This window comes from Molossus molossus, unplaced genomic scaffold, assembly GCF_014108415.1.
Source record: "Molossus molossus isolate mMolMol1 unplaced genomic scaffold, mMolMol1.p scaffold_m16_p_4, whole genome shotgun sequence".
In the NCBI taxonomy this organism is placed as follows: Eukaryota; Metazoa; Chordata; class Mammalia; order Chiroptera; family Molossidae; genus Molossus; species Molossus molossus.
In genome coordinates, this window is record NW_023425377.1 from 63,146,800 (window position 1) to 63,158,237 (window position 11,438).

Here is an 11,438-nt window from a genome sequence, read left to right on the forward strand (position 1 = left end):
GTAGCCCTCGGAGTTTAGACTGTGAATTGGGATGTATGTGTGTTTTGGGGGCAGGTGGAAGCCGGGAAGATCCAAGCCTCTTGTCTGTGGTGCCTGAGGTTTGGGGGTCCAAGGAGAAAGTCTCACTGCTCCCCTCTTCTTCGCTTACCCTTCTCCCTGCCCAGGATTCGACATGACGCCCAACTACGTGGACTCCAGCCCCACTGGCATCGTGGTGTCCCCCTGGTGCAGCTGCCGTGGCAGTGGGAACATGGAGGAGGAGTGTGAGAAGTTCCTCAGGGACTTCACCGAGAACCCCTGCCTTCGTAAGTCCTCCCGGAGCCCCCCAGCCCTGCCGTCCGGGGGCCCTGAGGCTCCTCCGCGGGGCAGCGGGGTCTCTGCGGGCCTTCTCAGCATGCGCTCTTCGCTGCCTGTGGCTTGGGCTCCTGAGGGTCACGCGGGAGCTCCGAGGGCCAGCCTCTCTTCACCACTGGCCACCTCGAGCCTGTGGTAAGCGAAGGTGGGAGATTTCTGGTCTGTCATGCTGACAACCCCAGACAGGTTCCTTTGGGGACAGCCCTGGGGTGAGGATCTCGGCTGCCTGCCACTTCTCCCTTTAAGAATCTTTTTTTTTTTTTAATCCTCACCCAAGGACATTTTTCCATTTTTTGTTCAGATAGAGTGGGAGGGAGAGAGAGGAAGAGAGAGAGAAAGAGAGAGAAACATCGATGTGAAAGGGACACATCGAGTGGCTGCCACCCGCACAACCAACCAGGGCTGGGGACAAACTGCAACCGAGGTACGTGCCCTTAGCGGGAACCGAATCCAGGCTCTCTGGATCGCAGGCTGATGCTCTAACCACTGAGCCAGACCAACCAGGGCTAAGAATCTATTTTTAAGGACCCATTGGAATCAGTGACTTTTCTTTCCCATAATCCAAAGGCTAGACAGCAAGGTGGGTCACAAGCTGTCTGCCTTCAGCTCTGCAGACCAACTCTTTGCTACCCACACCTGAAGGTCTCCCCGCCCTTCCCGTCCCTCCGTCCTTCCTTCTGTCTGTCCATGCTCCTTTTCCGCATGGCACTGGAATTCAGACATGCGAGTCATGGGTTAGGGTCTGCACAGGGCTCTCAGGAGCAGGCGGGGTGCCCAACGCAGCCTGAAGTAGGAGCCCCTGGGGGCTTCTCAGAGGCTGCCCCACTGAGGGGCATGGCGTTGGCAGCCGAAGAGGGAGGGAGGGCATGCCCGTCCACCTGGGCAGAGTGGGCTGCGAGAACTGCAGACCAGAGCCCGGCTGCAGAGACGAGGATACCTGGAGTTGTCTGGACAAGAGGAGAGGGCCCCCTGAAGGGATCCTGTGGTCCCTGCAGGTGCTGGGTGGTGGCATGGGCCACTGCAGCGGGCAGCAGCTGGTGCTGGGGTCGGATCTGGGGTCAGATGGCTCGCTGGTCTGGTGTGGAGGGGTGGGTGGGGCGGTTAGGGATGTGGTTCTGACAGGTAACCCGCAGAGGGTCCCCTCTGAGGGAGCAGTGGCTGTCAGGGGAGAGGACAGCAATGGCTGAACTGGAGCGGGGTCAGGGAGCTGGAGGGGAGAGATCTTAGGAGGTGGGCTCAAATGGGCAAGTGGGTGGTTAGGGAGGTGTCCTGGGGAACCTGGGCGGGAGAGAGGAAACCTTCGAGATGGAAAACAGTGTCGAAATGGAGAGTGATGCCTAGTTCAGGGTAAACACGAGGGGTTTGAGGACATGGGTTTGAGGACGTTTCTTTAGGTATTTGGTTATGGGGTCAAGTCTTGGGGACAGAGTTTTGTCCAAGAGGTTCCATTACTTTAGTCATCAGTGAATTAGTGCTGCCTAATGGTGAGGCAGTCAGTGAGACCCAGCCCCCAGGGATGAGGGGGAGTCTGGGGCCCTTGGAATGCTCTTGGGGACCTAGAAGGATCTGAGGGGGCAAAGGAGCCAGGAGAGCCTGTGCCTAGGGGGTGGGGGCGGGGAACCCCTGAAGGGGCCGGGGTCTGCAGCCCAGAATGCCCAGGGCAGAGGGTGCTGCTGCCCTGGGCAGGGCTGTCCCTCCCTCCAGGCTTCTTGCTGCCACCCCAGCACCCCCTCCTCCCCTGCATTCCTCCACCTGACGTTTCTTCCTGTTTGGGTCTCTTGTCTCTTTCAATCTCCCTCTTGCTCTTATCTTCTGTACATGTGGGACCTTGTGTCTGAAGGAACTTCAGCGCAGTTTAGTCTGGACAAACTCCCCTCTGTCCCCGGGTTCGGGCTGTTCCAGGGAGCATAGTGGCTGAGACAGTGAGGGGCAGAAGTGATGGAGGTGGCCCTGATTTCTCTGCCTCCACCCGCTCTCTCCCTCTACAGGGAACGCCATCCAGGCCTTCGGCAACGGCACAGAGGTGAATCTGTCCCCTAAAAACCCCTCATTCCAGGCCACACAGGCCCCTAGGGTAGAGAAAACGCCTTCTTTGCCAGATGATCTCAGTGATAGCACCAACCTGGGGACCAGCATCATCACCACCTGCACATCTGTCGAGGTGAGGGGCGTGGCTTTGCAGCTGGGGAATGGAGATGGGCAGGCTGAGGGCCCAGAGAAGCACCATGACATCAGAGGTGGGTGTGGGAAATTAGCAAATGGGGTGCACAGGCACCTCTCTTTGGATCAGAGACCTAAGAGGTGGGGAGGAGCTGGTGGGGGTGACTGCCCACGTGTTCGTCCACGCGGCATTCACCGTGCAGGTCCCTGCCTCCTCCTGTCAGGTCTGTACTGGGAGGCACGGGCACAGGTCACATGTGTGCCAGTGCCTGTGTCGGCGTTCGCATTTTACTCACAGGAACTGACCTGGGAGGCTCAGGCCACGTGCCCAGTGTCACAGCCACTTAGGTAGCATAGGACCTCGCCTCCTGAGTCCAGACCATGACCATCATTTCTGTCTGTCCTTTTCTGTTCATCCCTTCGGCTTGTGTTACCTGCCCCGTGTGTGCCAGGTCTCATGTGAGGTGCTAGGGAGATGTCTGACGTCCAACACTCTAACCAGCTTAAGACCTGGTTTGCGGTCAGGGCCACAACAGGGGACACAGGAGGCACAGTGGCGGTCCCTCACAGGGCTCCCCACTGCGCTTCTCTGCTGACCCACCCTCATGCCCTCAACCGGGCGCTGCAGTAGAGCCTCTGCCCAGGAGGCTAGTTTCAGTCAGAATACACACTCTCAGTGACACTCACATATACTCATGGGTGCTCTCACACACTCATATTCTCTCTCTCACACACTCATATTCTCTCTCTCACACACACTCATATTCTCTCTCTCACACACTCATATTCTCTCTCTCACACACTCATATTCTCTCTCTCACACACTCATATTCTCTCTCGCACATACTCATTCTCACACACACTCATTCTCTCTCACACACACACTCATATTCTCTCTCGCACACTCATTCTCACACACACTCATTCTCACACACACACTCATATTCTCTCTCACACACACGCTCATATTCTCTCACAAACACACTCATTCTCTCTCACACACACTCATATTCTTTCACACACACTCATTCTCACACACACACTCATATTCTCTTGCACACACTCATATTCTCTCTCGCACACACGCTCATATTCTCTCACAAACACACTCATTCTCTCTCACACACACTCATATTCTTTCACACACACTCATTCTCACACACACTCATATTCTTTCACACACACTCATTCTCTCACACACACTCATATTCTCTCTCACACACATGCTCATATTCTCTTACAAACACACTCATTCTCTCACTTATATTCTCATGCACACACTCATTCTCATGCACACTCATTCTCACGCACACACTCAGATTCTCTCACACACTCATATTTTGTCTCACGCACACACATTCTCTTGCACACACTCATTCTCTTACGCACAGATACACACTCATTCTCTCACGCACACACTCATTCTCTCTTGCACACACTCCTTCTCATGCACACACATATTCTCTCATGCACACACTCATATTCTCTCTCTCTCTCTCTCACACACACACACACACACACACACTCTCTCTCTCTCTCATATTCTCTCTCACGCACACATACCTGGAACAAAGGGTCTAAAACAGGACCGAGTGCGGGATTTCAGGGAGAGCAGAGGCGGGAGCAGCGAGGTGGTGGTGCAGGTCGCCTCACATTGGCCCCGTCCCCATGCGTCCTGCTCGCTGCTCCTGGTGAGCATCCCTGGAGGACTGGCCACATCCCACCTGTGTGGCCCTGGGTGACCCAGTGCATGTGCTCAGCACGGAGCAGCACTCTGTGCGGGAGGGAAAGAGCCCAGAGTCCCCGATTCTTCTGCTCTGTTGGAACCTCTTGCTCTCCGTCTGGAAAGAGGTCTGCTCTGTCGTTTGCGGGCAGTTCTCTGTTCCGTTTCCTGCCTCCACTGCTGCCCTCTGGGTGTCATGGACGTGTGGAGGTGAAGTCTTTCTGTGGAGGATGCGGGTAACTTGGCTAGAAGGCCCTTTTGCCATACGATGGGCCTGGGCGCAGTGTGGACAGGGGGACTGGCAGTGGGTTAGCACCTTCCCTGGCCCTGGTTTGTTCCCAGTGTCCTTGGCACTCCCCGTGGGTGGCTCGTGGCCAGTTTTCAGGGCTCATCAGATCAACTGGAGCCTCACCCTTCCTTGTGCTAAGGGGCCCCAGCAACACAATCTCCTTTGCTTTCCATGTCTCCGCTGGCCCATGTCTGCTCTTACTGTGAAGCTGCCCATCACCTCGGGGGAACTAAAACTGAGCTTGGAGGGGTTGCTACAGCCCCTCACCACACACCTGCACGGGCTCAGCCGCCAGCAGCCACCTGCCTCGATCTGCTCGCACTCTGTGCGCAGGCCCGGCGGCGGCGCAGTGGGCCCACAGGCCTGTCATGTGTCCGTATGTCTAGTGGGCACAGTTGTGATGTATAAATATGGCTCATTTCGGAGCTTCCAGCAACGTGTGTGCATTCCTCCTTTTATCCCCTCCCTCAGCTTTCCCTCATGGTCATTCATTTATTCAGCCATCTGTGCATTCGTGCATAAATGCAACATAAGTTCTCTCTCTGTCGCTGTATTCCAGGCACTGAGGTGACATGCTGATGGGGCCCGTACCTGGTCCCCATACTGGTGGCACGGACATGCTTGGACAATCACGGGGGCGGGGGAGGGCAGCACCAAGAGGACTGCCCACGTGTGGGGGATCTAGAGGAGGGAGGCTGCTTTGGGTGGCAGTGGGCGTAAAGCTGCGGACAGGGTGCCGCTAGGCCTGGAAGAGAGGGAGGACTGACCCCGAGGAAGTGTGGGCTAGGCGCCCCGGCAGAGCGGCTGGCGGAGCGAGGTCGGGGGTCAGGGCAGCACCGGCAGGTTGAGTGGAGTGTGCTGGCCAATCTGCCTGCTGCCTGTTTGGATAAACTAGGTTTTACTGGATCAACACCACACCCTGTTTACACGGTGTCCGTGTGCACAGGCAGAGTGGAGTAGAGCACGTGGCCGACAGCCTGAGCTGGCTCCTGCCCGGTCCTCTGCAGAGGAGTGTGTGCTGCTCGGGATCCGGGGGACACGGGGCTGGGTTTAGGGGAGGCACAGAGCTGGAGTGAAGGTGGGGGTGGGAAGAAGCCTCACGAGCTGGCTGAAGCGAGTGTGGAGAGGCCACAGGGGCTTTTGAGCAGGGAGTGTCGTGATGAGAAGATGGGGACTGCGACGGGAAGACACCTGGCAGCTGGGGAGGTGGGCTGCAAAGGAGAGACCGAGGGCCTGTCAGAGACCTTGGGGGTAGTCAGGTAAGACAGGAGGCTTGACCTGCGGGGAGGAGTTGTGAGTGGTTGGGGGTGGGTGTGTCTCAGGGAGGTCCAAGGGCACTGAGATTTGGGGATGGTGCCAGACGTAGAAGCAGGGACACAGGAGAGAGCTGGCCGGCTCCAGCCAGCAGTTTTCCCATGGATACAAATGGCACCGGGCTTGGCCCCAGCACCTGGGCCAGACCGGCAAGACTGGGACTGCAGACAGAGGCGGGAAAAGAAGAGGAGCAAGATGATAATTTTCTTCCAGCTTTCTCTGGGAGAAATTTCTGGAAGGATAAACCTTCTGCTGCCATCCTCCCTCCATCTGTGCCCCTCCCCCCTTCAGGTCCCAGCGCCCCCTGCACAGCCGGCTCTTCCGTGCGCCTGGAGGTGTCCCAGTGTGGAAGAGCTCTTCCCACAGCCTGTGCCCACCTCCGTGCCAGGGCCGCCTCCTGTCCCAGCAGCCCAGGCCTGTGCCCTTGGTCCTCCTGAGTCAGAGCCCTGAGCTGTCCTCCAGGGGTGAGAGGCTGAGAGCAGGGTCAGGGTGGTGGCTGGACCAGCCCCCCCCCCCCCCCCCCCCACCCCCCCCCGTTCCCCTCCACTGGCCCCATTGGAGTTCAGGCAGTGAGAAGGCATCAGGGGCAGCTGGGTGGGGCGTGGCCGGGACAGTCTGCAGCCTGGGGGCCGGGAAGGGTGCAGCCTGTTCCCCAGCTCTTTACTGAACTGTGTGGAGGTGACAGTGTGCATGTGACTTCTCTCATGGGCTGTGAGCAGGGCTGTGACCATCCAGCTTTGGAAACCCATGGGGGAGGGAGCATTGACAGGGAGATGGCCAGGAATTTGAACCTCTTGTGGGTTTGAAGTAGGTAGTGGACCTTCTTTCTCTCCGCATCCCACCCCCTCCCACGTGCTGTTTTCAGACACGGGCAGCCGGTGGCAGGCGCCTGCGCTGTGCTGTGTTGGCACGGGTGAAGGTTTGCCTTCGGAGAGGCTCCCGCAGCCTCCCTGTCTGCTATTTTCTGGAAGTCAGGTGGGTCCCTGGGCAGACGTCCTCCAGTCTTTGCTTCCTGAGCTGCTGGGTGGAGGAGAGAGCAGGAGGACCTGGTTTCACTTCCAGCCTCTCCCCTGGCCCTCCTGCTTTCCCGGCCTCGGGCCAAACCGAGCTGCCTGCAGCCTGCCCTGTGGAGCTGAGCCCGTCTGTGCAGAGCTGTGCCGCACACCGTCAGGTGTCACGTGGGGCAGCCTGCCCTGCAGCCTGCCCTGTGGAGCTGTGCAGAGCTGTGCAGAGCTGTGCCGCACATCGTCAGGTGTCACGTGGGGTGGCCTGCCCTGCAGCCTGCCCTGTGGAGCTGAGCCCGTCTGTGCAGAGCTGTGCCGCACACCGTCAGGTGTCACGTGGGGCAGCGAGGTTCCTTTGTCGGTCTCCACTTCATAGACGAGGAAACTGAGGCTCCAAGAGACGGAGGGGCTGGTCTTGGGTCATTGCCGAAATAGACTGGGCCAGGGCTCTGGCCTCTCAGTCCTTCCTTCCTTTCTTGCCTGGGTCAAGGGTGATCCTGTTCGGGGCAGGCACCAAGGGTTAGGGCCCTCCAGTCTGGACGGACAGGCCAGAGGAGCCTGAGGACACACATCTATGCGCTGGACCTCGGGCACTTGCAGGAAGAACTGGCCAGAGGAGGTCCACCATCACCGCATTCACACAGGCGCCTGCGCCCTCAGCCAGTCTGCGGACGGCCCTGTCCTGGTGCAGGAGGACTTCCGGGCAGTGCCGTGAGAGGTGTACGTGTGACAGGGCACTGATGGGCCAAGGGGGACCTGGCCCTGATGTTCATGGAGGCCTGTGGCCCTTGTCAGAGACCACAGCTGCCCCGGAACCCCTTGGGGCTGACCCAGGACGGCGCTTGTGCTGTTTCACTGTGATGCAGGTCAGAGGAGAGGGCGAGGGGTCCGCCTCTGCTCCTTCTCCTCCTGCGTGCCCTCTCCCCTCCTCTGAGGCCCTCCCATTCCCTGCCCCTCCCCGCCCCTTTCTCCTTCTCCCCCTCTCCTCTTTAGAGGAGCCTGTGCAGTCCCACCCACTCTGAACTGCGAGATCCCCGCAGGCCAGGCTGCTCCGGAGGGAGGACGGAGTGTCCACATGTCTCCTCGGTCCGGGGCCCCTGTGGCATCTCGGGGTTCACCTGGGAGCAGCCTTCCAGGGCCAGCAGTGTCGAGGACCCTGAGCTCCCTGAGAGCTGGCATCTCATCTTAGAAGGTTGTGTGGCCAGGCCTAGAGGTCATCGAATTGTTTTCTCAGCCCTTACTTATTTTTAAGCAGTAGACGGTTTTTAAAGCAGGACATAGCTCCAGCGTGTAGACCAAAGCCGGAGCTGCGCTGGTTGAGTCCGGGTGAGAGCCTGGTCCCGGCTGTCTGCGCAGGCTCTGTATTCAGTGAGCACGGTGGGCGGGCCCACGGGGGAGACACGCCTGCCGCACCTGGAACAGTTAGTGTGGAAAGGATGCCAGGACGGCACCGAGCCGACAGCCCCGGACGTCACAGGTGGGGAGCTGGCAGGGGCCGGGAGCTGCTCAGGGGAGTGACCGAGTGGGGGTGAAGGTTGGGGGCAGTCGGACAGAAGACAGTGGGGACAGCATAGTCTCTGAGGGGGCGTCTGGGTCCTGGCACGGCTTCCACAGCCCGGGCTGGGGCAGGACTTGGTCCTAGGTCACAGGGCCTCGGAGCACACCCGTTTCCCAGGGTGCTGGCTGGTGCCCTGGCTGGGCTGGACCTTGGCTCCTGGGGTCACTGTGCTGTGGCCTTGAGCCCACTGTCCTGGGTCTGGGCCCTCGTTCCCTTCCCACTGCACTCGCCATCACCGTGGTCACATCACCTTGGCAGCCACGCTGCTCTTGGCCAGGCCTCTGTGTGACAGCTGGGGCTTTGTTTAACCGACCAGATGCCCTGGGTGGTAGATTGTCTGTGATGTCCAAGGGATTACGATATTCTGGCCAAGAGCAGCGATTTAGGCATAATTTGCCGGGCTTCCCAGTCGCTTCTGGTGGCCAGATATTCCCCGCAGGTACCTTGAGAGCCCAGCCATCGGAAGCCAGGACAGAAGCAGCACATGCCCCAGCTGGTTCTCATGATCTCTGTGATGATGATGACGATGATGAAGGACTGCTCTTCACGCACACCCTCTGGTCCTGCATCCCTGTGGTCATGCCAGGGGACAGAGCCCTGAATCACCAAGTCAGCTTCCCTTTCAGTCCTCATCTTAACCACCGAGCTCCCGGCTGCCACACATATGCTTCGGTGGAAAGGCTGATACTTGGCCCTGTTGCCAGATGTCTGCCTAACATGCACCGGTGGGAGACATCACTAATCAATCACAGCTCTCTTCCCCATGGACCCAAATGAAGACTCATGGTCTTCCTGGAGCTGGCGCTCAGATGCCGGTTCTGATCGGTGGCATGCATGCACTCATTTATCCATTCATTCGTGCTTCTAGTAAAACGTTTGCTGAGCTGCTGTCATGGCCAGACACTGCTCAGTGTAAGGACAGGAAGACGTGGTCCTTGCCTCGTTGACAGGTGCTCTGAGTGTGGGAGAGAGACCTGGGAGTAGCTATTGCTCTGCTGTGCTGTACAATGGGGAGCAGTTAGAACTCTTCGTCAGGAGCCCGGGGATGTCAGAAAGGGGCAGGGTCCTGTGCTGCAGGGCATGGAGCCTGCACTCTCCACGTGTGCCCTGTGCTTCATGGCGTCAACAGCAGGTGGCAGGGCCGTGGGGCCTCATCTGAGCAACAGGACAGGCTCAACCAGAGACCCAGCGTGGTGGCCCGTCCTTACCAGTGCCTTCTCTCCCACAGGAGCAGGGGCTGAAGGCCAACAGCTCCAAGGAGCTAAGCATGTGCTTCACAGAGGTGAGTGGGCAGAGGGGGTGCTGCAGGGGACTGGCTGCAGGAGGCTGTTTCTAGGTGACCTCAGACTCCGAGCCCTCAGATCCCATTGCAGGCCGGGCCGTCGGAGCTCCTGGCCCCCCTGGACCTGGCTGGGCAGCGCTGTGCTGTGGGGCAGGTGCAGGGCCGCGCCAGGGCTCTTGGCTGTCTCTGGGAGAGACACAAGTGGCGGCTGTGAGCAAAGGCCCTTCCGGGCCTTCCTGACTCTAGGACAAGCGTCCAGAGCACCTGCTCTGAGCTGGTTCTGGTCTCGAGGAGATGAAGGTGGAGGACACAGTCCCTTCCCAGAAGGAGCCCCAGTGCAGGAGGGGTCTGACCACACGTAGTCTGTCTGGAATTTAGCTGAGAAAAAAGGCCACTGAGATTCTACAGCAGGAGGAGAACGCAGTCAGAGATGTGCAGGGGATGCTTCAGGGAGGAGGGACTCAACCAGGAAGGAGGAGGGAACAGGAAGAGCAACCTCTCTCCGCTCTCTCCTCAAGAAGGTCCTTGTGGACCCTGGAAGCTGCTTCTCCTTGAGATCTGGCCTGTGTCTGCAGACTTTCTTCTCTCTGGGCAGTGTCAGCCAGGTTGCCCTGGGGACCGTGGTCCTGCCCTCCCCAGCGGGGGGCTCAGCCCAGCTCCCTGGAAGCCTGGCTCTGCCTCCAAGCGAAAGGACAAAGGCGTGTCCCGGGTGGGCTGGGAGGGCAAGGGCGTGGGAGTCCTTTTCTTTGTCTGTTCCCAGCCCTGCTGACTCATTTGGTCTGTTTGTCTTTCATGTTCTCTTTGCTTCTGTCTTCCCTTCTGCCGGGGCCTCAGCTCACCACCAACATCATCCCAGGGAGTAACAAGGTGATCAGACCTAGCTCGGGCTCCTGCAGGGCCAGACCACCGGCCGCCTTGACCGCTGTCTCCTTCCTGATGTTGAAGCTGGCCTTGTAAACTCTGGGCACCCCGTCTGGAGATTTCTAAAAGCTATGTGGATGAGAGCACCCACCTGACGAGATGGAAACACACACACACACACACACACACACACACCCCTTGCAAAAAAATTTTTTCCCACTTTGTCTCTGAACCTGTCCCCAGGTTTCTTCTCTGGAGAAGTTTTTCTAAACCAAACAGACAGTAGGTGGGCAGCCTGAGAGCTGCCTGGAGGTCCCCTGGGAAGGGCACCCCAGCATCGAGGAGAGCATGAGGGTGCAGACTTGCCCTGTACTTTCTCTTGGTGTTTTCCTCTCTGGCCCCTGCTGCTGAAAGAAACCAAGAAGAGCCCCCTGCGGCCAAGGGACTTGCAGCCGTGCCTGATGTGGTCTGAGGCAGGACAGTGGCCGCTGCTCTTCTCAAGTCGCCCACTCTGGGGACTTGCCAGGGATGGCAGGGGTGGCAGGTGGCAGGGCAGTGAGGCTGGCCCCTGGGGTCCAACTGGGCTCCTGTAGCATCTCCATGTGGCTTCAAGGGAGGAGTTTATTTTGCCCTCCCTCTGGCTGGGTAAGTCTGCTTCTGACTGTGGAGGGTGGTGACACTGAGGCCCCCTCCCCCAGCTGTAGCATGGGGCTAGGCAGCTCCAGGGGCTTGGGAGCTCAGCCTACCTGGGGACCTCTCAGGAGGAGGGAGCAACATTTGGGCCCCAGCTTAAGTCTACTGCTTCCTTCTTGGTGGCAGGAATTCTGAAATCAAAGAGAAATGATTCTTTGGGTCCCTTTGGAGAAGGGGGATGCTGAGAGGGGCAGAGGGGA

At 58.7% G+C, this 11,438-nt stretch overlaps 1 protein-coding gene across 1 annotated transcript in view; it reads left to right on the forward strand.

The window, feature by feature from the left end:
- GFRA2 (GDNF family receptor alpha 2) overlaps window positions 1-11,076 on the forward strand; it is an 85,278-nt gene extending 74,202 nt beyond the window's left edge. The window contains exons 6-9 of the mRNA XM_036240463.1: window positions 165-305; window positions 2,343-2,515; window positions 9,631-9,684; window positions 10,519-11,076. Of these exons, the coding sequence (XP_036096356.1) occupies window positions 165-305; window positions 2,343-2,515; window positions 9,631-9,684; window positions 10,519-10,641 (491 nt within the window). The 3' untranslated portion in view covers window positions 10,642-11,076. The remainder of the gene's footprint in view (window positions 1-164; window positions 306-2,342; window positions 2,516-9,630; window positions 9,685-10,518) is intronic.
- The last annotated feature ends 362 nt before the right edge of the window (window positions 11,077-11,438 follow it).